This window comes from Silurus meridionalis, chromosome 5 (genome assembly GCF_014805685.1).
Source record: "Silurus meridionalis isolate SWU-2019-XX chromosome 5, ASM1480568v1, whole genome shotgun sequence".
In the NCBI taxonomy this organism is placed as follows: Eukaryota; Metazoa; Chordata; class Actinopteri; order Siluriformes; family Siluridae; genus Silurus; species Silurus meridionalis.
This window is the reverse complement of record NC_060888.1, coordinates 7,716,152-7,741,466: the sequence shown is the minus strand read 5'-3', so window position 1 is coordinate 7,741,466 and position 25,315 is coordinate 7,716,152. Positions and strand designations below refer to the sequence as shown.

General features: G+C 33.6%; 2 protein-coding genes across 2 annotated transcripts; both read right to left on the bottom strand.

Moving 5' to 3' along the window:
• Positions 1-949: 949 nt before the first annotated feature.
• zgc:174917 (uncharacterized protein LOC565650 homolog) lies at positions 950-4,022 on the bottom strand. The gene is made up of 7 exons (XM_046849895.1): positions 3,880-4,022; positions 3,036-3,309; positions 2,417-2,693; positions 2,234-2,325; positions 1,806-1,945; positions 1,539-1,643; positions 950-1,442 (listed from the first exon to the last, which is right to left on the bottom strand). The coding sequence occupies exons 2-7, from the start codon at positions 3,163-3,165 to the stop codon at positions 1,350-1,352; spliced, it is 837 nt and encodes a 278-aa protein (XP_046705851.1). The 5' UTR covers positions 3,166-3,309; positions 3,880-4,022; the 3' UTR covers positions 950-1,349.
• Positions 4,023-8,711: 4,689 nt separating this feature from the next.
• Positions 8,712-18,314, bottom strand: si:ch211-153b23.7 (TNFAIP3-interacting protein 3). Its single transcript, XM_046848802.1, has 7 exons — positions 17,922-18,314; positions 15,403-15,553; positions 14,655-14,798; positions 13,609-13,743; positions 13,313-13,504; positions 11,379-11,504; positions 8,712-9,485 (listed from the first exon to the last, which is right to left on the bottom strand). Exons 1-7 carry the CDS (start codon positions 18,017-18,019, stop codon positions 9,258-9,260), a joined length of 1,074 nt encoding a protein of 357 aa, XP_046704758.1. The 5' UTR covers positions 18,020-18,314; the 3' UTR covers positions 8,712-9,257.
• Between the last annotated feature and the right edge of the window lie 7,001 nt (positions 18,315-25,315).

The following is a 25,315-nucleotide window of genomic DNA, read 5'->3' as shown; positions in this document are numbered from 1 at the left end:
TGCACGATTGCTATTTTTGCACTTCTGGTAGATGCCAAACTGCATTTCGTTGCTGTGAACCTGTACTGTGCAATAACAATAAAGTTCTATCTATCTATCTATCTATCTATCTATCTATCTATCTATCTATCTATCTATCTATCTATCTATCTATCTATCTATCTATCTATCTATCTCTCTCTCTCTCTCTCTCTCTCTCTCTCTCTCTCTCTCTATATATATATATATATATATATATATATATATATATATATATATATATATATATATATATAAATAATATGAATATGATGTGAGGTCCAGTTAACAGCTAAAATGGGTAGAAGTAATAACTACTTTTTACTTAAGTACATGTCAGAGCCAAGACTTCTTTACTTTCACTTAAGTAAAAAGGTATAATCAGTACCTCAACTTTTACCCGAGTATTTTAAAACATGAGTATCTGTACTTCTACTTAAGTAATGGATGTGTGTACTTTTGCCACCTCTGTATGTGTGTGAGTGTGTGTGTGTGTGTTTAATTTCACAAGGATCCAATTGATTTTTTTCCAAAACTCCCAGTAACTTTCTTGCCATGTCTGTTCTCACCCAAAGGTGTTAAGTGAGGTTAAGGTCAGGGCTCTGTGAAGGACAATTGAGCTTTTCACTCCACCCTTGTCAAACCATGTCCATATGGACCTCTTTTTTGCACCAGGACATTGTTATATAGGATCAGGTTTGGGTCTCTTAGTTCAGTCTCTTAGTTACAGTCTAAACTACACTAGCCTACTGTTCGCAGAAACATCATAGACAAATGTGTGCTTCTAACTTTTTAAACTCTGTTTCCAAAGGTTTGTGGAAAATCCACATATGGGTGTGATGGACAGGTTTGCACAGACTTTTTGATATGTGTCCTAAGTCCTAATGCTGTGTAAAATGTTATACACACAATGAATTGTTATACACACAGGTGACTGACATTCATATTTATTAGGCATTTCAAGTAATATAAAGATTTAACCAAACAGTACATAAATTATCAACCACTGTGGACTTTTGATATATCATTAGGAAAATAAGAACATTTCCATACATTTCAGATACATTATACACATTTGCATTATTTTTCTGGACAGCTCTAGTATCGATTTAATGGCTTCAGGACTGATTTCATATATAAAAAACTCAAAACACATTCATTGCAGTAAAAGATATATCCAGGGTAATATAACATTATCTTTTGGAGCATTGTCAACTCTGATTGATGAATAGTGTTTTCTTTCCAAAGACTCTTTCCAGTCAATGTTACCATTTAAATTTAGGTAGGTCATTTTCAACTGTAAACCAAAAGCCAGGGTGCATGCTAACAGGTTAAATCACAAGCTTTTGGCTTGAGAAGTGGTTATACTTATCATGTCCACTAACCACTACTGTTGCATGGAATTGCCTTGGGCGTTCCAGATCCTGTCCAGAATGCAAAGAGGATGTTACTATATTGAAGATTGTATTACCAGACTGAAGACTGTATTACCGATGTGTACTGTTTGCTGGAATTCTCACCTGAATTGGATAAGCTGCAGTAGGAACATAACGAATCACAAAGCCACATCGCCTCTTTCCTGATGTGTTGGGATCACTTGCATGCACCAGGAGTCCATCGTGGATCTGCACATGACAATATCACAGAACTTCTTGGAATCTTGAAATTCAAACTTGATATACATTCAACATTTGATAAAAATATGCTGATAACTGAAGTTCTGCCATTTATATTGCCTAATGTTATTTCAGTCATAAAATATAAATAATGCACGTGTAAATGCTTACAGACATTTGCCCTGCAAAAAGGGGGCAGAGCAAAGACTTCTCTTTCTCGACAAGCTCCTCTGGGATTTCTTGATTAACAGTCAGCATGTTGCCTGCACACTTTGCTTGGCGATGGGGCAAAAGGCCGGAGCAGTGACTTCCTGGTAAATAATAAAAAATAAAAAAAACCACACACAACCTAAGATTCATACCTTTCCTACAGTGGTATTTACCTGGCAGCTTGTTCTCCAAGTTTATGCTTGGTCAGACGGAAAGAAGCATTTATTTTTAGCAGATAATTAAGGTATAAAAACATAAGTAAAAGTATATTTCTGAACTGACTTAGCTATAGCTGTAGTTAGAGACCTTGCAACCAAAACATTTAAAGTGGAAAAAAATTGAAAAAAGAACAGAGGTGTATATTAATTTCTTAGGGGGCACTAATGTACCTGGAATGACCTGCAGGGCACCATTTTCTTCCTGGGAGTCATCCAAAGCAAGCCAGACAGAGACAACTGGCCCTCCATCAAGTCCCCAATACCTATGCCCACGCAAACAAGACATAAATAAAACATGGCTCCAAGCTTTATTTTACAGCAAATAATTCTACTCAAGCATGTAAAATCACCTACTTCATATCCTGATGCCAGGCCACATATGGAAGCCCATTTTCTTTATCAGATTTGTTCTTTTGGCCTTCATTCTCTTGGTTTTGTGGAATGATATCTTTTCTTCCTTGAGTCTTGCGTGAGACTGGGTATTTGCAGATGAAGCGTGAGTCCAGCAGGAGAACATCAGGACCCAGGACTGCAGTGATCACTTCAAGAACTCTTGGGTGTTTGGTTAGTGCCATTACCCAGTCATACTTCATATGGACATTGTGCAAGCTGTATGAAGTGTAATCCTCACCTAAAATGAAATGTAGAGTAAATAGTTTATCAAAGGAAATGTGCAGCTATAATATTTAACGAGGAGAACAACATGGAGACTAAGATATCTAGTGTCATTGTGAGATCCAGTTATAATTGGCATTAGAGCAAAAAAATTATTGTGAATAGATGTGTTTTTTCCACAAATTACTTCATGCTTAAAGATGCTGTTTATTTTTATTGTAAACAGGCGGCATTAAAATACGTATAACAGTTTCTAGAAATAAAAAAAAGCCTAATTTAGTGTAAATTAAAGTCATTATTATAATTATATATTTATCTTCATTTTTGTTTGCCCACTGAAGTAGAATTATGGACTCACCTAATTTTCTCTCCAGCTCAGCAAAGGCATCTCTGGCTTCCTGCAGCTCCTCAGGGCTGAGTATAGGAATGCTGGTCACATAGCCCTGCTTCTCGTACAGAGTCTGAACTTCTGCTTTCTCGATTCCCATGATTGTAGATGATTGTGAAGGTCTTTCGTTGTTCAGGGGTTGATATAAGCGTTTTGCTTTATTTTTGTTCCTGAAGGGCTTGAAGATTGTAGAGATATGTCTGTTTTGATGATGGAAAAGTCTGCTTTTATTCAGTGTAGGCCTCTAGAGAGTGATAAAGAGAGAGAGAGAGAGAGAGAGAGAGAGAGAGAGAGAGCATTAATAGAGAAATAAAGAGCAAGAAAAACGTTTAACAATCCCTGACCAAGACATTTTGTTCACCCCAACAACCAACACTCTTTCAGAGCAAATTTATTCTTGACTGTTTATGCAGTGCCACAGAAGTCTTTGGTTGCCAAAACCTGTTCCTACTGAGTAGCTTAATGGGAAAATACTTTAATATTGCTCAAATGGGTGGAGAACCACTGGCTTCAACACTGGTACAATCCATGGCACTGTGTTGGAGAAAAGAAAAAAGTTCCCCAAAATACCTTTTATATCAGATTGTTATAGGAGCAATCTCATGCTAGTTTGAATACATAACACTAAATGACTGTCTTTTGTAAATAAATACTAACTTTTTATAATAAAGGTCACAATTTTTGACATTAAAAAGGCACATAGGACTATAATTTAAAGTGAAAAGCAATGCAGTGCAGACCAAAAGGATAAACAATATAACATATTCAGTCATATCACCACAGAGGGAAGATTTAGAAAGCAAAGCTCTACTACCTGGTAAGACTGACTGATGTCTCAGCTGGAACTTGCTGTCAACTGCAGAACTCCTTAGTCTTATATACATACACTGTAAAAAAATCAGGAATTTCCTGCAATAAAACGTCACAGTAGTTTTGGATCCATGCCAAAAAACTTTAAGGTTTAATGGGTGTTTATCAAATATGATGTCATTTTTTAAAAATTATTCTGTAGAGGTGGAGTTGGAGGGTGGAACATTAGAGGGAAGTGAGAAACTGAACGGATTTTCAAAGCGGCATTTCCTGTTATAAACAGCTCTGAAAAGAAAGAAGTATTCAGGTTTTCAGAGAAGCAGGACTAACTGCACGTAGCATCTATTAAACAAAACAATCAAAAAACCCCCACTTCAGAACAGACAGGTGTTCTATGGTGCCATCTACAGACTGTTTGGTAAAAGATAAACACTTACAATGACAGATTTCTGGAAATCTAAATAATATGACAGATGAAGTCTGATCAACATGCCAGATTTTGGAATTTCTCAGTGTATGTCATGTGACTATCAGTCATGTGTCTTTTGTTAAAACTCTTGTCACATGTTGCATAACTTTTGACACTATCTATGTCACTGTTTAATAGCAAAGTGCTCATAAAGATGAATTAAAATGACAGTAAAAATTAGCTTCATAAAATGTAATGCAAAATTACAGCAACAGCACATATCTGATCAACACTATCTTGCTGTATCACTTGATTAAATGGATGAAATGCCATTTTATTTGTGAATTGATAAAACAGCATATGCAACAATAACAAACAAGCGAATAAACAAATAAAAACAAACAAATACCTAAATAAATATGTAAAATGTATTTAACACTTGTTCCTAATTCTGCTTTTGCAACAATTAAATGTTTTATATGTACATAGTTGGAAACTCCATTTATTTATAATTAATATACTATATAATAGCTTATCGTTATACACAAGTTGTCACTGTATTATTACAAGAAATGTGGTATTAACATATTAGGAGCTTTTGCAGTGTATAAATGTTCACTGACAACAATACATATATATCAAAATGAAGTTGAAATGAGTGCACTTTGGTTGAATTAAAGTGGATACACACTATAGGTATGACACCATTTTTCTGGTCAATGCTTGGTTAAGAAAGTAATGACCCAAGGGACTTTATAATGCACAAGGAAGCAAACTTTCAAGAAAAGTGTATGTATTGTTAATCAGGGGAAAAACAGGGAAGTTTTTTTCATATGTCTTTGTTTTCGATGACAATAACCTAGCAAACAATGACTTCTTACCGTATCAGGAAATGTCATAGTTTAGGTTTAGATCAGAAAAGACACTATTGGCATCATAGATCACATGGGCAACCTTTCCAAATATACATTTTATGTTCAGGCATAATACAAATGTAACAGTAGCTCACACATCATTTCAGTAGACTATTTGTGTCAGATTTTACAGATTATTCCTGTTACCACTGCATTGTTCCATACAGTGCATAACCTCAATGACAAGCAAATGACAAGTCAAGTCAGTGACAAGTCACAAGGAAGCAAGCTTTCAAGAAAAATGTGTGTGTTGTTTATTAGGGGAAAAAACGTGGAAGTTTGTTCTATATGTCTTTGCTTTCGATGACAGTTCAATAACCTAGCATGTTTTTCATTGTTTAAAGCTCAAGTTCACGTTCATTTCTATAGCGCGTTTCACAACTGACATTGTAACAAGGAAGTTGGTTAACTTAAAAAGTAAAAAATTAACTCATTTTTGCCACCTCACACTAGTTCTCTAAACACATCCCTATGTTGTTTGTTCTATAGGATCTTTATGATGCGAGTAGGTAAGGTATAAGGAATGTCTTTATTTGGGCTCACACATCTCTGGCTACCATGTCTTTTTACCCAATCAGAAGTTTAGCTTAGGTTTTTTCCAGTGTGTTTGTATATATATATATATATATATATATATATATATATATATATATATATATATATATATATATATATATATATATACTTGTCTGTTATCTGCATTAAATAAAAGAAGAATGTATGCGCCATTCTGTGTGCTGTGTGATTCTTACCTCATCAAAAAAGACACCACGGGCATTTTAGATTGCATAGGAAACCTCTCCAAATATAGTTTTTTGTTTGGGCATGATACAAATGTAACAGTAGCTCACACATCATTTCAGTAGACTATTTGTGTAAGATTTTACAGATTATTCACAGTGCATAACCTCAGCGAAAAAGTAAATAAAAGATTATGAAATTGTGTTGGGTTTCACTAGATAAGATCTGAGAGTTCTGACAAATTAATTGTGGTAATACTGCCTGCATTTGTGGCCTTGTAAAAATATTGAAGATGGCAATCAATGGCAGTATTTCATATAATTTATGAAGTGTGTGTGCTTTATATATATATATATATATATATATATATATATATATATATATATATATATATATATATATATACAGTACAGACCAAAAGTTTGGACACACCTTCTCATTCAAAGAGTTTTCTTTATTTTCATGACTATGAAAATTGTAGATTCACACTGAAGGCATCAAAACTATGAATTAACACGTGGAATTATATACATAACAAAAAAGTGTGAAACAACTGAAAAATGTCATATTCTAGGTTCTTCAAAGTAGCCACCTTTTGCTTTGATTACTGCTTTGCACACTTTTGGCATTCTCTTGATGAGCTTCAAGAGGTAGTCACCTGAAATGGTCTTCCAACAGTCTTGAAGGAGTTTCCCGAGAGATGCTTGGCACTTGTTGGCCCTTTGCCTTCACTCTGCGGTCCAGCTCACCCCTAAACCATCTCGATTGGGTTCAGGTCCGGTGACTGTGGAGGCCAGGTCATCTGGCGCAGCACCCCATCACTCTCCTTCTTGGTCAAATAGCCCTTGATGCCTTCAGTGTGACTCTACAATTTTCATAGTCATGAAAATAAAGAAAACTCTTTGAATGAGAAGGTGTGTCCAAACTTTTGTATATATATATATATATATATATATATATATATATATATATATATATATATATATATATAGGTTGGGGGGAGAGGTGCATTTTAATAAATTAGAATGCCATTAAAAATTTTATTAATTTTAGTAATTCGTTACAAAATGTTAAACTCATATATTATATAGATTCATCACACACAGACTGTAATATTTCAAGTGTCTATTTCTATTAATTTTTATGATTTTGGATCACATTTAACAAAAACCTACCAATTAAAAAAATAAATAAAAAATTAGAGTACTTCATAAGACCAATCAAAAAAATTTTTTTTTGTAAATTGTTGGCCTTCTGGAAAGTATGTTCATTTAATGCAGTGGTCCCCAACCTTTTTTGCGCCATGGACCAGATTAATGTCGGACAATATTTTCACGGACTGCCCTTCAAGGTGTGACGGATAAATACAACAACAACAAAAAATGATACAACCGGCATAAAAACTTTTTCTATATTATATTTTCTAAATATAATAATAAACGTGAATCCACTGTGTTGTTTTTTGTTAATTTAGCTAGCTTGGGGGTTTCAATTTAGCGGTAATGTATTATGTGTTACAGACTTGATAAAACACAGTGGACGAACACCATCTGAGATACTGATTTTTGGGTTTAAATTAGCTGTAAGCCATAACCATCAAAATGAAAAGAAATAAACACTTGAAATATATCAGTCTGTGTGTGATGAATCAATATATTATTCAAGTTTCACTTTTTGTATTGAATTACTAAAATACATAACATTTTTAATGATCTTCTAATTTATTGAGATGCACCTGTATTTTAGAGTAGTCAACATGCAGCTTGTTTAGCAGTACAGATTTACTGTCCTCTAAAAATAACTCAACATACATTCATTATTGTCAAAATAACTGCCAACAAAAGTGAGTACACCGTAAGTGAGGATGTCCCACAGGTGCTCAATTGCATTCAGGTCTGGAGACGTACTTGGCAGCTCCATCAACTTCACCTTCAGCTTTCTCAGCAAGGCAATTGTCATCTTGGTGGTGTGTTTGGAGTTATTATTGTTGGAAATGTATTTATGGAACGGTTATTATGTTGGAAAACTACCGTTCAGCCCAGTTTCTAAAGGGATGGCGTCTTGGAAAAACCTCTGTATGTCCCTGGCCATTTTGTGGTAACTCAGTTTCAGGGTTTTACTAACCTTTTTATAGCCGAGGCCATTTTTGTGCAGAGCAACAATTAAAAATTTTCAAATCTTTTGAAGAACTTTTTTCCACGAAGTGACATGTTGAACAGCCAGTGGTCAGTATGAGAGAATTGTATTTTCACTTCTGTTCACTTCTGTTAAGCAGACAAAAACATGATATATATATATATATATATATATATATATATATATATATATATATATATATATATATATATATATAATTTATTTTATTTTTTTACTGTACATATACAATAGCATTGGGAAACCGGACTTTTCTAGATCTTCCATGTAATGTTAACATGCAATTGTATAAGATGTCTTAGAAAATGTGAAAACTTGAAAACAAAGATTTTCTCTTCAGTAGGAGACCCAAACCTGTTCTAACATGACAATGCCCCTGTGCACAAAGTTAACACAATTAGGACATAAGTTTAAAGTTAAGCCTGCTATAGAGCTCTGACCTCAAAACCTGATGAACACCTTTCACATTAATCGGAGCTCTGGCAGCACCCTCCTCACCCTACAGCATCTGATTTTCCTAAAATGTCTCCAAATGAGCAACCTACATTTCAGAATCTCCATAAGAATATTGTTATAATCAGGACTGCATGATATCACAACGAAAAAAACAGAAATCAGTTAAACTGGTATATTTTTTTAATACAAAATGTCATTTATTACCATTTATTACTTTTTATAAAGGAAAGTTATACAATTTAAGCATAATAAAAGTATATACAATAAAAACAAACAAAACTAAATAAAATGCCTTGGATACATACTTTTTTAAATACGTTCTTAAAATTATTTTATGCTGACAGTGTGTAACATAGTTGCAGATAGAATCAGAATCTTTTTACGCTCAACCTGTAAACAGGTGTAAACGTGTGTATGTGTGTGTGAGGGAGTTTTGGTTAAATCGGCAAAAATCCCTACCGAAAGTTTTCGTGTTGCCTTATAGAGTACAAGAGCGGCCTCTAGAGGCAAATCACTGACGCCAATGGTGTTTAATTGACGTGTCTTTTTTTTTTATTAATTTTTGGATGTAACTGTTTTTATTTATTTGGCGTGCTAAAGACAAAAACTAAATACACTGATAAATGTGTAAAAAGAATAACCAAAAATAGCAACAAATTTAGCACATAGCCTTCAATTAAATCACATTTAGAGCTGGATTTGTATGTCTTATTTGTACTCCAGGTGCACAGGGTTCTCACAATGTTTCGGACACATGAAAGCTGCTCTTTGTTCTTCTCTTATTCTTCTCCTCTCTCCTCTTGGTCTTTCTTGGTCATTATTACAGCGGTGGATTAGTGCTGGCTCCTGCCCTGCTGGAGCTTTCTTCATCAAAAGCCGCTGAAGGAGCTGCTTATCTGAGCGTTCCTTGTGGAAGTCATCCTCATATACCTTCAGCTGGATAGAAGCATAACACAAGAATCATGTTTAAATCATTATGTATGATACAAATAATGCAGTATAAGGGAGATTCATTGACTGGGGTACCATTTATGTCCCACTAAATTCTAAGTCATAAAATTTGTGCTTCAATAATTGCAAAAGACACCCTTAAATGCTACACAACCTATCTGCATGTATTAGATAAATAAAGTGAAACAAAAACATCACTACAGTATTTAAAAAAACAGCATTATTGCCTGTCCCATCCCACCATGACTGCACTGTACCTCTGCTTTAAAATATGGTTATTCAAATATTATAATTATGCAATATTCAAAAATGGTGCTTTTGAAAATGTTACATTTTACACTAAATGTACATTAAACCCTGTCTCCTGAGCATATTAACATATTGGAATATTCCTTATGTTTAGCAGGGGTCTGTATCACCCAAATGTCTTGAAAAGATCATGGAAAGAAGAAAGTTAAGTGCACTTTGTGTTTTTCTTTTCTTTTTGTTTTTATTATACTTAAAATGATTCAATATTTAAAAATGATTCTACTATAAAGATTATTTAAAAAGATATTGTTTTTATTCTAAATTATTAATATTATTATGAGTACATTTTGTGTATCTGCTACCATGTTACTCCACCCTGTTACTTAATAATATTAAGCCACTTAAACAGCAAAAAATCAAAACGAACTAATTTAGTTCATAAGTATTTGTAAGTAATCATCACTTTGTAATTTTGTATTTTAGTTGCAAATATTCGAAGAAATAATATTTGTGTATCTATTAGCTCTATGACAAGAAACATATTAAAAAAATGGTTACCATGTTACTTTCAATACTGTAACTCAACAAAATTAATCCACTGGTAAAAAAATAATAATAAAATGTTTAATTTCCTAAATTCAATGTTAAAAACAATTTTTAACAAGTTTAATAAGGGTTCTTTAAATCCCAAATTCATATAGAAAGTTAACATGATTTTCACAATTTATCTAAAACTTTTATATTTATATTTTATAATTTGTAAATTTGTAATTACTTTGTAATTATTTAATTGATTTGTTTATCTTGTTTTGTTTAGAAAATAGTAATATTATAAATCTAAATGATTTATGTTAATATTACTTAATCAATATATAAATCTGAGTTAATAAAAAACAATTCTTGTTAAGTATAATGTATAAATTCTTGATCGAAGGATTTTGAGAGATAGATTTTATGACTGGTCTTTTGTAGCATCTATTGTCATGCTAAGTGTAGAATAAACAACTAAACAAACTTAAATAGCTTTTTTTTAATCATAAAGTGACATTTGATTACTCACACCCAGATACAAGAACTGAGGTTTGGGGTTAATGACTCACAATAAGAATAGACTTTCAATATTTGCATATACAGGCAATTAGGAGGAAATAATTGGACTGAGCTTTTGTCCTTCATGTTAGCTAAGCATTTAACTATCATAAGTGATGTTGGCTAAGTGAAAATGATTTTATTAGCCTTAGCTTAGCTTCCTTAATTAGCTAACATGCCTAATTTATATTGCGTCAATAAACCTACAGATTCCGTCAAAAATCCGCAAGAAATTAGCAAGTTGATACTATATAGTCAAAGTTCTCATATAACCTACAAAACATTGAAGCTGAAATTGTAATTTGTAGCCTTTAAATAATTGTTGCTGGAAGTGAGGTATTATTAAATATTTTGTTTATTTAGTTTTGTTTGTTTGTTTGTTTAAACTGATCTGAGCTAACACAATAAATGGCCAGGTCTTGAATCAGATTTTGCGTTAAAATGTATAGAACCCTTAAACAGTTTCTGCACATGGTCTAATTATCTCAAGAAAGTGTAATACAAGGCAAAACACAATTAAGTAGATCTTCCTCAACTCACCTGTTCTTGCAAAAGTGCCATCTGCTGCCTCATCTCTCCTTCACGACGTCGGAGTCTCTTGTTCTCTTGAAGCATGCGCTCATGGTCCTTGTGCTCTATTTTATAGTCTGCTTCATAAATTTTAGTCTTAAATAAAGATGGAAAAAAAAACAAAAACAAAAAAATACTTTTTAGTGATTTCTGAAGATAAAAGGACTTGCACAGTGGCAAATCAAGAAAAGAGCAAGGATGTAGCATCCTATGTGTTGTTATATAAATGGCTTTGGCTACATATAAAGTATAAAAGGCAATAACTGAGTAGACAGTGTAAAACTATTTTTTTTCTTGTTATTATATGAATTTTTTGATAATTTTGTGGTAATGTGTTGATTGCAGCATATAATAGCTAATGATAACTGTAGTTGTCCTTCATATAGTGGTATGGTATATCATAATGGTTTTTGTACTGGTAAATAAAAAAATAATAGCTTCAGTCGCATAGTTAAGTTTTCAGCTTGTTAGCTAACAATAAGTCTGATGAATAAACTTACTGATCATGTTAAAATTTACTTTTTGTGATATATTGCTATTTGTTTTTATAATAACAAGTCAATATTAGGAATGCTGCTGCAGTGTTCATAAAAAGTCTTGTCAGTGTTAACATAGAAAGCTAGCATGCCTATTTTGAAGCATAGCTATGTTGAAAAAAATTATATATAATACACAGTCCTTTGCCATGGAGAGTTCAATTAAAAACCATTCACAAAACTGCTAAAAAAGAACCTTTAGTAAGGCGTTCCAATATTAAAGGAGGAGGGATTTGCCCTGTGTTTGTGGGTAAAGACTGCCAGCTATTTCAGTCTGTGCATTAATCTCATAAATTAAATTCTACAGAAGCACAGTTTTAATAAAAACAATTGTAAACACAAATTAATGTGGGGATGGTTTCATACGTTACAATTTATAGGCACACGCCAGCATAGCCTATATGTATGCAATGACAGGATTTGTAACTTGCTTGTAATTAGTAGTGATGTTGCACAGCCATTATAAAGAAGCTCACACTTTAGTATGACAATAATAATCTAAAAGATATTTGACCTGCCCCAATGGATGCTTCCATGTGGTTTAATGTCAGTGATACTTCTGTTTTCAGTTTATTAATTTTTATTGTTATATGATTTGCAATGGGTTCTCATTTATGGCTTTTATATGAAAACCAATTAGCCAGTCACTGGCCATATTAAGTTGTCATCAGTAGCGAAGAATAATTACTAATTGCAGCTGGAGAGTAGAGGGCACTTACTGAGATTATTATTGAAGTAAACCCTACAAAGTTATTAAACTTAAACTTATCAATTATCTCTTTATTGCCACATTTGTTACAATGTTCATGAGGCTAAATAGAGCTGAGCTGTGTAAATGTAATAGAGGTGTCGGCCCTTACAGCTCAATTAAAATATTCTTTCAGTGGGGAGACCTTTTATAAGCTTGTCGTTGCTAAATATATCAAACGCATGATCTTGCACCATTAATTGTTTGAATTAATCACACCATAATTTTTTGTAGCTGTAGGAACTGCATTTAAGAATAAAATGTTTTGAATTACTCTGAAAATAAGAAGAATATAGTAGTACAAAAATAATTTTAAGAAGACCTATTCAGAAGAGGCTCTTTAGAATGCCAATGCTAATCTTAAAATAAAGACTTCTGTTTTGTGATTCACAGAGGAGCACTAAAAGCATGTCCTAGGCTGATGAACATATCCACTGGGTGGAGCTATCTATCCACTTAAATTTGATTTGTGTATTGCAGCTTGGGTTGCAGTGTAATTTAGGGGCATATAATTTGGGAGCAGACTTCCATCTGATCTTTCAAACACTTATCCTTCACACAGCCCCATCTGTCAACAAATTTATCTCCAAATTGCAATCTGCTGAAAGATACTCGCTCACCTGGCACCTCAAGGCTTCCAGCTGCTCTTTTAGGTCCTGAACTTCCTTGATGGCATCATTCTGCTTCTCGTGGCTCTCGGAGGGTGTTTGGCTGGACCGGGTCCTGTGACGGAGTTCCAGTGATGTGGCAATGTAAGTGGAGGATTTGGGACTTCGCTCCAGTACATGTGCTTCTGGTGGACCCAACATGTTCTAAAAAGGAAGAAAACAGTAAAGATGAAAATAATGAGTAATCCAATGAATACCCAGATTAAAAATGTATGCGTGTGTGATTACACAACTACCAAACAAGTCACCTGGGTCCCTAAAGCCCAATCTTTCAGGGTATCAGTCTGGTGAAGACGGCTCTCTAGGAGGCGGATGTACTCTTGAAGGTGCTGATTTTTCTTTAGCTCTTGCATCAGTGTGTGTTCATAGTATTCACTTTTATTCTGCACATAAACACACATTTTAATCACAGTGAGCACATGCAGCACTATATTGAGTACCAGTGTCAGTATTTACATGCTGCAAAAGAATATGGGATCTATGCAAAAGCAGGGATATTTATAATTCCTGATCATCTGGTAATTTATATTTCATTATATATAAAAGTCAGAAGCTCCTACATTATGTAATTTTTACTGCAGGCACCCAGTCTTGCAAGCAATATCTACAAGTCTTTGTTTCAAACCCTGCCTGATCTCCATAATGCAAAGAGAAAACCTAATTAGTAAAACGACAGTAAGTGTTGCTGTGCCTGAACGGAACCCCGTACACGCTCCAGTCACTGAAGCACTGAGTGCAATACCCCTGATCAACTGACTGCACTTCGCACGCCCTGACATTCTGCCAAAACCCATAACACTTGGCACTTGTATTTATAACAATTCCCATTTTATAGCTCAAGGAAATTTAAGATGCTAGAATGGCGGTTTAACAACCTTTCAAATACAACAAATCTTTACAGTCATCCAAGACACTAGCTAAAACACTCATGGCCAAGCATCTTTATTTGCATAGCAGTGATCATATAGCAGTGACATGACCAGCAGCTCTGATAGCTCATTAGTGGCTTGAGCCATGAATGAGTTGGGTATAGTAGTTATATGCTGTTTGTGTATTTAAATTACATGCTTGAATTTTACTCAGAATTTGACACTGAATCAATAAAAAGATTTGTCACTAATTCTATGCTGCCCTTTTACTTCAAATTGACTATAAACTATGTAAAAATATAATGCATAATTCTATAGTATAGTGTTAAGGTACTTTTAAACAAACTAATAATGCAAAAATAATTGTATTTTCTCACTGGGCTCGTAATCACGATACTGCTGACAGTACTGGACACTGTGTGTACCTGTTCATGTTCCACTTTGATCAGGAGTCTGCTGTTGAGTTGCTTGAGGGCCAAACTTTCTTGCTCTAGAGCTGTTACCCGCTGCTGCAGACCTGCACTTGTGCTGCGGTAGATATGGTCCCAGTCCTCATTTAGCTTCATAAGCTGTGACACACACACACACACACACACACACACACACACACACACACACACACAAACACCTTGGAGAATCAGTGTAATCCAGGAGGGTGAGCATCACAATTTTATTCAGACCTCCTGCTAAACTGTTCCCTGTATTTCCTCAGGCCAATTTTATTCTTTTGTGATGCCATAAAATGAAAGAAGGATTGGAAGCAGACAACACAATATGAAAAAAATAATTTTAGCACAGCGAGATCCTGCTGCAGCATATATCAACACACTATCAGCTGTATATATGTATGCAGGAAGCATTTCAGCTGGCATAGCAGGATACCTCAATAAATCAGAGAATGCTTTTAAAATTTAAATAAAGAAAAACTATCCATTTTTCACTACTGTCCTTTTTTTAGATCGAAACATGAAACTCCCTTTGCTGTGGGAATCCTTGCTCACTCTGAGCCAGTGTAGCCTAAGACAGCTATTTCTACAAATCATTTTGCATTTTAAAAATTAGTAATGTTCATCTTTGTACGTGTTAATAAAAAAACTGCACACAAAATTGTCATTAGTGGTAAACTAACTAAATTGAACTGTGTGTGATTGTTGGGATGCTAATTTGGTGTACCTCTTTGTTGAGTCTGCGGAGCTCTGTGTTCTTGTTAAGTAGTTGAAGTTTCTCCTGGTCTGCAGATGTAATAGACATGCTTTCTGTGATTAATGTTAACTGATCCTCTCCAGACATGAGTCTCTCTGTTCGGGTCAAATCCTCCACTTGTCTGCACACAAGAATTTCAACCCTAAGCATCATCAATCTTTATACAATAGCAATATTGCATTCTTAATTCTGAAGATGCTTGATATAACACATGATTCAGTAAGTAGTTTCTATAGCAACTACTTACACAGCAACATGGATAGCACAGGAATCCACACATATACCTTAGTAGTTCATGTATTGAAGTGTTCTGCTAGGACATGCATATTTAACATTTATAGAAGGATTATAAAGCTGTAACTTTCATTAATTTTCAGACAGAAAATATTTCAGGTCAGAAGACTTTGTCGTTCCATCTTTACATAATATATTTGGTCTTATTTCAACATAGACAATAAATATTTATTGCTGCTATAATGTAATTGATTACAAGAAGTAACATGTTTTCAGTGGATGTTCAACAATGTGAAACATAAATAAATGAAACGTTTATTTTACATAATGCAAAATTGTTATCTATGACAAATTGTTGTTTTATAAGCTGAATAAAAAGTGCTTCAGGATATCTTTTTATGGAAAGCAATCAAATTCACTCGCATGTGCATTTTCTTAGGGTATTTTCCATTTGTTTATTTTAAAAAATGCATTTCTAGGTAGACTGCAATACATTTTGAAAGATAGATTAATGTAAAAGAGAAATTACATTACAGCTATTGCAACAAAATGCCTTTTCTAAGTAAATTTTTTAAAATTTATTTTCTAATGAAAATATTATATTTGTATATAATATGTAGTGAATATTAGATTTTAGATAACATGGTAAGCCTAAGCTACCATAAAATCTTTGCTTTACTTTTGCTGTTGATGTTGATTAAACGTTGTTGTTAAATAAATGCAGCATCACATATTTGCATACTGTTTTAATTCTATTTCGATTGCAATCCTGCATAACAATCAGATGAACAAGATACTAATCCAAATATTTTGCCATTTGACTATGGATTTATAGAGTTCAGTGTGTAAAGAAAAATTTTATTTGTCAAATATGCATCAGCAATTCAGCATTTATTTTATTAATAAATTAATCAAGTAACCATATTATAATCCTGAGTTGAAACAGGAATGTGCTGTATGGAGTTATTATGATTCAAAACATGATTATCAAAATAGCCAATATTGAAGATCATTGGAGATCATTGGACTCCAGCTTCTAAAGATACAATAATATACACCAATAACGAACTGATTAGCTTCATAATATGGGTACATGCTATCTTTCTGTCTACTGATGTAATTTCTTGCAAAGTAACCAGTAGTATGTTAAAATTATGCCCACTGTCAATGATACCTTTCTTTGCATATATCACATTGTTTCAGAATGTTTGCTTGCCTCTGAAGAGATTAGCAACTTAAGAGCTACCAATTCAAAACATTTTATAGGTGCCTTTATTTGTGGCCTTTAAAAATCGAACTGTAATAAGCTTGCCATGAATTTCACACATTCTACTACTGGTGATGATGTAAAAAAAAAAAAAAGCGTATATTCGTACATTATCAAAATCTCATGCAGTACATAATAGCTATTCCAGGAAGTTTTTGTTAAAGTTCATAATGAATGATTTCATAGCTCATATCTAATGAGGAGGCATACAAGTTACAGTAATGCATAATATTTTGCTGTGCAGAGACACCTAACTCCCACAACACTCTAAATTACCATTTAGAAGAAGAGGGGATTTCAGAATTAGGTGGGTACTGGAATTCACAGTCCTTGATCACCAGGGACTGAAGCTTATTTGACCTCAAAGCATATGACATAAATATACTCTATTTAAAGGATCAGCCCTGTTTCCCCATGTGAGCATTTTCTTTCTCTCATATCTCTTTTTCCTTTCCTGCCCAAACTAAATAGAATTAACAAAGAACAAAGGAAAAAAAATATACACACACACACACACACACACACACACACACACACACACACACACACACACACTGTTTTATATATACTGTATACATATGTAAAACTGAAGTGCATTTACTTAAGTGACACACTGTTATATCTAAGTGAATACATCTAGACACGTTTTCCAAAAAAAATATAGAGAGCTTTATCACCATAAGTTTCTGTGGCTGAATTCTGATTGAATAAAATCAAATTGTGGCCAACATCATAAATATGTTTTAGAAAAATGGTGTGGGAATGTTTTTATTTACTTTCTGACCTCTAATCTCATTTAGCAACAGTGTCATAATATTAATCTGCTTTTACAAAAGTGACAAGAATACATATGGTAAAATACATCTAAAATATTGCTAAGTTCAAATGATTTTAAATAATTATTTAAAGTCTGGAAATTGTTTACTTTGTATATAAAATATAATAATAGAATAAAAGTAACATACCGCACAGCTCAAATATGACCTACCGTGAAAGTGAGGTTCTTTCTTCGTTGATCTCTTTAGGGAGAGAAAGCTGTTTTGAAGATTCCTCCTCTGACAGTGATGATAATGAGCCTCCATCCATAGCACAAATTTTCAGTGATTTATCGTGATAATTTAAACTTATATCCACGAAGGAACAATCAAACAGCAGTGTGTATCTCTGAAACCACTCGGCACTAAAGCAGGAAGTCTAAATATAAATTCCTTCACTTAAATGCAAAACATTACAAAAAGGAAGTACATTTGCTAAATGTGGCGTTTAGGAGTGTTCCAGATCCTGATGATAAAAAAGAGTGATAAGAAAATAAAATATCTTATTTTTTGTAGATGTATCTCTAATACATGGTGATAGTTTAACACCCTGAAATGATATGACTCTGTTTTGTTGATATGGTTATTAAAGTGACACGAGAATAAGGAAGTGTGACGCCATGCACTGCGGGGAATTTCCTCACTAGCATGTGCTTTTAGAGAACTTTCTGTCTGCAAATTCTAACCTTATAATCAAACCACAGACTTCTCACCATTGATACAACTTACAGTATACATCACTTTGAAACCCTAAAATACACAGAAAATGCCATAATGGAAACTTTTAAAATATCAACTTTGACCAGTGCAGGTCAGAAGCTAAGTGAATAGAATAAAGCAATCATTGGAGGATATTTTTTTGGTGCCTTAGTGTTTTAGATTACTTTTATACTGGTTTCATGAGAAGTGAATAATAGCTATAAAGCAGGATGTAACTTTAACATATGAGATGATTAAATCTACTGTAGATCTAGATTAAATAACCTTCTTAATTTTAATAGTGTTTAAACATACATGAATCTTAATTACACCGCAGTGCTATGATTAAATGACGGTGAACTTTTTCAGGCTTATTGAACAAAAAACCCAGATTACACCAGTTGTATCAATATACGTAAGGTTAATAGGACAAAAACATTTTTGCAATAACATCCTACATTTTAGAATAGTTAATTTTTTTAACAGTATGCTACACATTAATAAGATTTTCCTGAACAAATTGTTCAGTGTTAATCAGCCCCAGTGTTCAAAAATAGCAGATCAGGAAGTGTTTTATTTCTGTTATGCAACATACATTTTCTAGTAAGGATAATTATGTCATACACATCAATAGTCTCAGTTATCATTGTGGAATATCCGTGGAACAATTTAGTTCCTATTATTGCTTACAACAAGTCATTCCCTCACCAGGATTTATTTTTTCTAATTTTTCATAATAATAATAATGACAAAAATGTTTTGCTTGACTTCTTAAGGAAGTCACCCTTATAACCACCCATTCTGAAAAGACTGGATACCTTCTCAGCTTTATCCAGGATTTTCACAGAGACCTAAAAAGAGGAAAATTTCACTATATCAAAAATTACAGTTGCAGTTTAATGTGAAGGATCCACCATACAACTGCTTGTTAAGGTTATAAAAAATTAATGAACTGATGGCACTCTGCCAGACCTGCTCAAAAATGCAATCAACCCTTTTCTAACCAATCAGAGGTTTATTAAATAGTTCTGTGTTTTCAATAGTGCAAGGTACCAATATGTTTACACTGTACTAGCCCACTGAGCCTAGAATTAATAAAAGCAAGGCAATATGCCCTCCCCTTAATTGTTTACAGTAAATATTTACATATAAGCTATACCATGAAATATTAAAATTGAAATTAATTTCTTGCTTAATAACTTTTAGTAAAATGTTTTATTAATATATAGAAAATATATTGATGTATTATGTATGTATGTATATGTATTCTGTAAATACATGTTGATTAACTTACCTTTACTACATTCATTTAAGGTAATGGAATGTGGGTAAGGAAATGTGATAAATGGATGTTGCTGTTTGTATGGTATTATAATACTGCTATGCCTGTATTATGGTGCATTTTATGATACTGACACATTTTTATTAAAATACCTAATTAAAACAAGTAATTGTTATCTTCTTGACCTTATAACAATGACATTATTTATAGGGTTTGCTATGGTATAAGGTTAATCACAAAAGGTTAATTACTATGCAGATAAAATGGACATAGTAATAAACATAGTAATAGCATTGAGCTAATCACAAAAGGTCACTACTTTCATTTAGCAATCACTCTACACTACACATCAATCAAAATCGGCCCAGTTTATCAACTAATTATTTTACTTTAAATACAAACAAGTTTATCAATGTAAAATAAAAAAATTCAGCTGCCAAATCATCAGCTCTGATTACCATTTCATAGTACACAATGTAGTTAGCAGTAATAACTTGGGGTGTCTTGTATTTTTGCACTAGAAGTGCTAAGATTATCTTGTCTCAAGCTTATTACAAGAAAAACATAGCATTTGTCATGCATATGCAAAGCTGCAGAGACAGAAATAACATTTTACAAAAAAAAAAATAAAAAAAAATAAATAAACAAAAATATATAATATATTATATTATATTAAACAGTTTAAAAAATAAAATTATCCTAGTCAGGGTTACCTGGTTATTCACAGCAACACAGAGATAACTTCTGAAACTACAAACAGACAGCAACAATTCCATTACTATATTTTATTCACTATTTTGCTCAAGTGTGCAGAGTTTTCATTTTCAGCTTGAATACCAGCTTGTGTATTTATTGTACCTCTAGGCTAGCTATAAGAGCACTGAAAGCAAATCTGCTGTGCTGCTGATGTTTCTTGTTGCAGTGACTCTACTGGGATAGTTGTTTTTCCTAGTAACTCACATTAAAATAGTCATATTCAGTTGAGTGGGATTGAACTAGATAACCAGTGCCCTTTCTCATTTGGAGTCAGTAGCCATGATTCCACCATCCATTAAACGAGATCACTTGTGTTTTGCTGTATCTAGTGTTATGTAACTAAGGCTGAGAGAGGTGTTCAGGGCAATGACTTTATTGACTAAAACCTGTCAAAGCCAGGTAGAAATTACACACCATTACTCTGTAGATTGATTTCTCTCTGCCTGAAACACCTAATAGCTAAAGTGAGAAAAGGAAGATGAAAAGCAAGTGATGTTTACTGGTTAGCCATGGACCAATGAATGCTGTCTTTTAACATATCACCAGTAGAGTCAATAATACAGGATTTGGTTAAAGACACATTTATTCTGTATTTGTAGCTGTCAAAAAACTAATTAGTTTTTTTGCATGCTTTGATAGCATTCAGGTTCTTCATTTAATGAATATGACAGCATAATGCCATGCCACAAACGATTTGTGAGTTATTGTTTTGAGTCATTTTGTTGAATTGACACCTTCACAAATAAAAGGTTTTTACAGGTAAATTGAAACTGTCTTGAATTTTGCTTTTATTGTACTATGAATGCATCTGATCATTTAACCACATAGAACAATAATGTTAATCATAGTAAACTGGAATAAACACAATCAAATCTGTCTTTGCAGTTTCAGCCCCCGCTTGGTGAATCACATGGACCACAGTGCTCTAACAGACATTAGGATGTTCATCTGTGCTTTCCAGTCCTCTTTAAATGTGCCCTCTCTTCCCACACAAACCTATAACAATATGATGATGTTTCTCTCTCGTCTGTTTCTACATTACTTAACACTGACCCTTCTATAAGAGATTTCCAGTAAATGTTTTCATCATTCAGCACCAAGCAGAATTTTTTTTTTTATTAATTTTTTTTGAATGGTTGAAAATAATAAATAAAAATAGACAGATCAAATTAAATGCGAAACTCAACTAGGAGCATATGCCAAAGACACAACTGAAGACCCTTTTAATGAGTGTCCTAAATATCTGCAGAAATTGCGAGAAGGATTTTTGTGGCAGCTTGCACTACACCAAGCGACATTCCGTGTGCATGTGTGTACTGTGTGTGTGTGTGTGTGCACGTTTGCTGCTGTTGGCAAAAAGAGGAAGCTTTGCCAAAGGTGCATAATAACAAAACACACTAAAACATCTTTAATCAGCAGGTGCAATTGTCCATCATGTTCTGTAGAGACAGACATATATATATTTATATACCTTCGCATTTGTGGTATATATATATATAAAGCTGGACATTTACTTACATCTACTGTAGACATGAATGCACACACTGCTCTATTTTATCGTGTTATTTAATAATGATATGATTTATTTTTGTATAAGCATCAATAAAAACAACAACAATGTAAATTTGATTTTGTGTATTTTTTATTTGAGTAACAAACACTATAATAAGCAATAGTCATTAATCCTTATTTCACCAAAAAATTCACCAACGATTAACCAAAAAGCATTGTTTCTGCTGCTGCTGCTGCTACAAATGTGGTGTTGTCACAGACACAGAACCACATATTCAAGAGCATATAAGCTGGTATTATACCCTATAATTTTATTGGTCCTTTCAGTAAGTGCATCATCAGTTGAATTCACTATAGCCAAGCCATTTTCTCAGAGGCAAAAAATAGCTTTACCATGATGAAATTGCAAGTAAATGCATTCATGATGCATTTCAAAGAAAACTGTTTGCCTGAAATACATGGAATGCAAGTTCAGCATCAATAAAAACATCAATAACAATAACATTTTTTCCACCATAGCAGTTATTATGCATTTTTTCTATTGGTCATTAAAATGCTCGAACACTACGGTTAAAATAATTCAGGTCAATTACGTTTTACATTGTTCCCCCTAAAAAATAGTCCTATCCCTTAAAGCAGAAATTGTGTTTTTGCCATTATTCATGACAAAGAACTGGCCTTATATTTCCATTATAAGTGAATTGTCTTTTTAAGTAAGTGAGTTTTAGTAAAGAAATGTTCTGTTCTTTTCTCAGTCCAGGGAAATGTTTTGAAATCCTTATTAATATTAATAATTAACCATATACTACGCAAGTAGTGGGTAAAAATTAGATTTTCTTATAGTATATTCAGCTTTATGTCCTAAAGCTATGCATTGCACTCAACAACAAAATAAACCTAAACAATAAATAAGTCATTTTAATATTTAATATTTTCTACAACAACTTGAATGTATTAAACCACCATTTACTGTGGACCAACTTTATCAATAAAACAATTTCAGAAATCAGGTCAAGCAAGGCTAAGTAGGTGTTTGCATTTTAATCCTAACAATTAATCCACAGCTTCAAGTTCCTTTTTCAAGCATTAACTAGTGAATCATTCAAAACACCTGTGGGTTTATTAAAGGTCAAAATAACTCATTTGCTAAAATCTATGATACATACTGAATCTAATCTAGCTGCCTGTCCAGCTTTACAAGTGAGTAAGGCAAAAAAAAGGAACTTTCAGTATGCCGACATATGATTTTAGTCCTAAAGCATTTAACCGCAGTTGGTATCATGTGGTATTTTCAGCATGCCATTGTGGAAGGTCTTGTTCATTTGCATGCATTTTAGGGAAGTACGCTGGATGCTGGTAGAGAAATTGCTGTGCCTGCACTAAATGATGAATGAGTTATCATGCAAAACGCTCCTCAGAAGGCCTTTTAAAATACACACAATGTCAGAACTAAAATGGCTTTTTAATTAAGAGCTTGATGTGTGTTCAAAAACACAGCTAGGTAAAGGAAGCAAATAGGGCCAGCATTGTGACAAGCTTGTGAATTATGAACAACATCCAGCTTATAGTGAGCAAGAAAAGAAGGAGAAATAGCTGTGTTGCTGTTGCTGTATTGGGGTTATTTATTGATATGAGAACTCCGGACTAAAGCCACGTTAATTTATCCCTTATATTTGACAGCAGAAAATTTTCTGAGATATTGCAACATCATGCTAGAAACTAATTTGTCCTGATGTCATTTAATGCTGGAAAATCCATTTCTAATCCTGGAGTAGTTCTTCACCAAAGATTGTGATCATGTCCCATCAATCTTACGCTTTGGCATCTAGACTGACTAACAGTAAGTGGAAAATTCAGAATTTATTTTGTCAACCCTCCAAAGGCTTTGAACATCGAGCTATGTGCCCCTGCATATGTACATGTGCATGACTGTTTGTTTTACAGCCAGAAACGCTAACCTATGGCTTTAAGTACATAAGGTATTCTCTCTCTAAGTGTCTGCAAGTAGTTAAATGTCTGTCTGAAATTTCTACTATTCTGTGGACATTTGGTCCCCATAAAGGAAAACAAAAATGTTAAACACAATAAATAAAGAGAAAAAAAATATGCAGGATTAAAGATGCTAAATGAAAAAGGCAATTTAGGCCATATCATTATTCCTTAACATATAAATACTCAGCAACTAAAGATTTGTGTGTACCAAATGCAATCCTTTGTTTTTTTTTTACGTGCAGAACATCTGAGTTAAAATCTGAGTACCCTATGGAATATATTAAGTTGCGGACTGCAAGTTTGATTTAGTCTCTGCCTTGCACTTTGAGTGCATTTATTAAAATGTAAAACACACAACAGTGCCAGTGTCAGGATCTTCCGGGCACACGGCGCGCACTTCTGGTTCTGCGGCGTGCACTTCCGGGTCGGCGGCCATCTTGTCGTTTTTCCCATGCTTCCCGGTATTTAAGGACACACAAATCTTTAGCTCAGGGCCACATTATCTCACCAACTTTCTAAAGTCCCTGGGAATACTATTGCCACCCTGTCTGCTTTGGATCCTGTTCCTGTACCTGTACCTGTACCTGTTCCTGACCCTGATTGTGACTCTGTACCCTGTTCTGCACTGCCCCTGCTCTGGTTTCAACTTTGCCTGTGTTTGCCTGTGTTTGACCCTGGACTGTTTATTGGACTGTGTTTTTGCCTGTGCCCCATTAAAGCCTGTATTTTCCTTACTCCCAGTGTGCATCCTGCATTTGGGTCCCATTCACCTAGTCAGACCCGCTTTTCTGCTTTTCTGACAGCCAGAGGTATAAAAAAGAAACTAGAGTTTACATTGTGTCACTGTGGCTACTTACTCAGCAACGGAAATAAGATTTGTTTTGCGTATGCATGAAAATGCTCAAGAATCTATAGTGCTAGCGTAAACAACTAACAAGAAAGTGGCTACTGGCTAACTCTGGCACTATGGATTCGTTATCATTTTTTAGCCAGCTTCAAGTGTTTCTCTTAAAAGAGAAAATTCTAACAATACCATATATCAAGGAAGTGAATGAATAAAGGATGGAAGAAATGAATACATTTGTTAAGGTATGTTGAAATAAGTAGAACATTTAAGTAGATCATATTTTTAGAAAATAAATTTATTAAATTTAAAACACACTTTTACATACACATCTGTATTACCCAAATGGGGTCTATCAAATATAAACTATTTAACTTAATTCTGTTAAATTTTTATAAAATATTATTTTATATAATCAAACCAAGCAGACATTTTACCTAAAATTGTAAACTGTTCAAATGTTGATGATCATTAGGACACGC

Bases quoted from the DNA above. Each gene is read 5' to 3' on its own strand.
- zgc:174917 (XM_046849895.1), bottom strand. From the start codon at position 3,165: ATGGGAATCGAGAAAGCAGAAGTTCAGACTCTGTACGAGAAGCAGGGC. The intron at 1,946-2,233 runs GTACATTAGTGC...ATTATTTACCAG, and splicing joins TGCCCTGCAGGTCATTCCAG to GAAGTCACTGCTCCGGCCTT. The intron at 1,443-1,538 runs GTGAGAATTCCA...CATTCTGGACAG, and splicing joins CTGCAGCTTATCCAATTCAG to GATCTGGAACGCCCAAGGCA.
- si:ch211-153b23.7 (XM_046848802.1), bottom strand. From the start codon at position 18,019: ATGGATGGAGGCTCATTATCATCACTGTCAGAGGAGGAATCTTCAAAA. The intron at 15,554-17,921 runs GTAGGTCATATT...TCTTGTGTGCAG, and splicing joins GAAAGAACCTCACTTTCACG to ACAAGTGGAGGATTTGACCC. The intron at 14,799-15,402 runs GTACACCAAATT...TGTGTGTCACAG, and splicing joins TCCGCAGACTCAACAAAGAG to CTTATGAAGCTAAATGAGGA.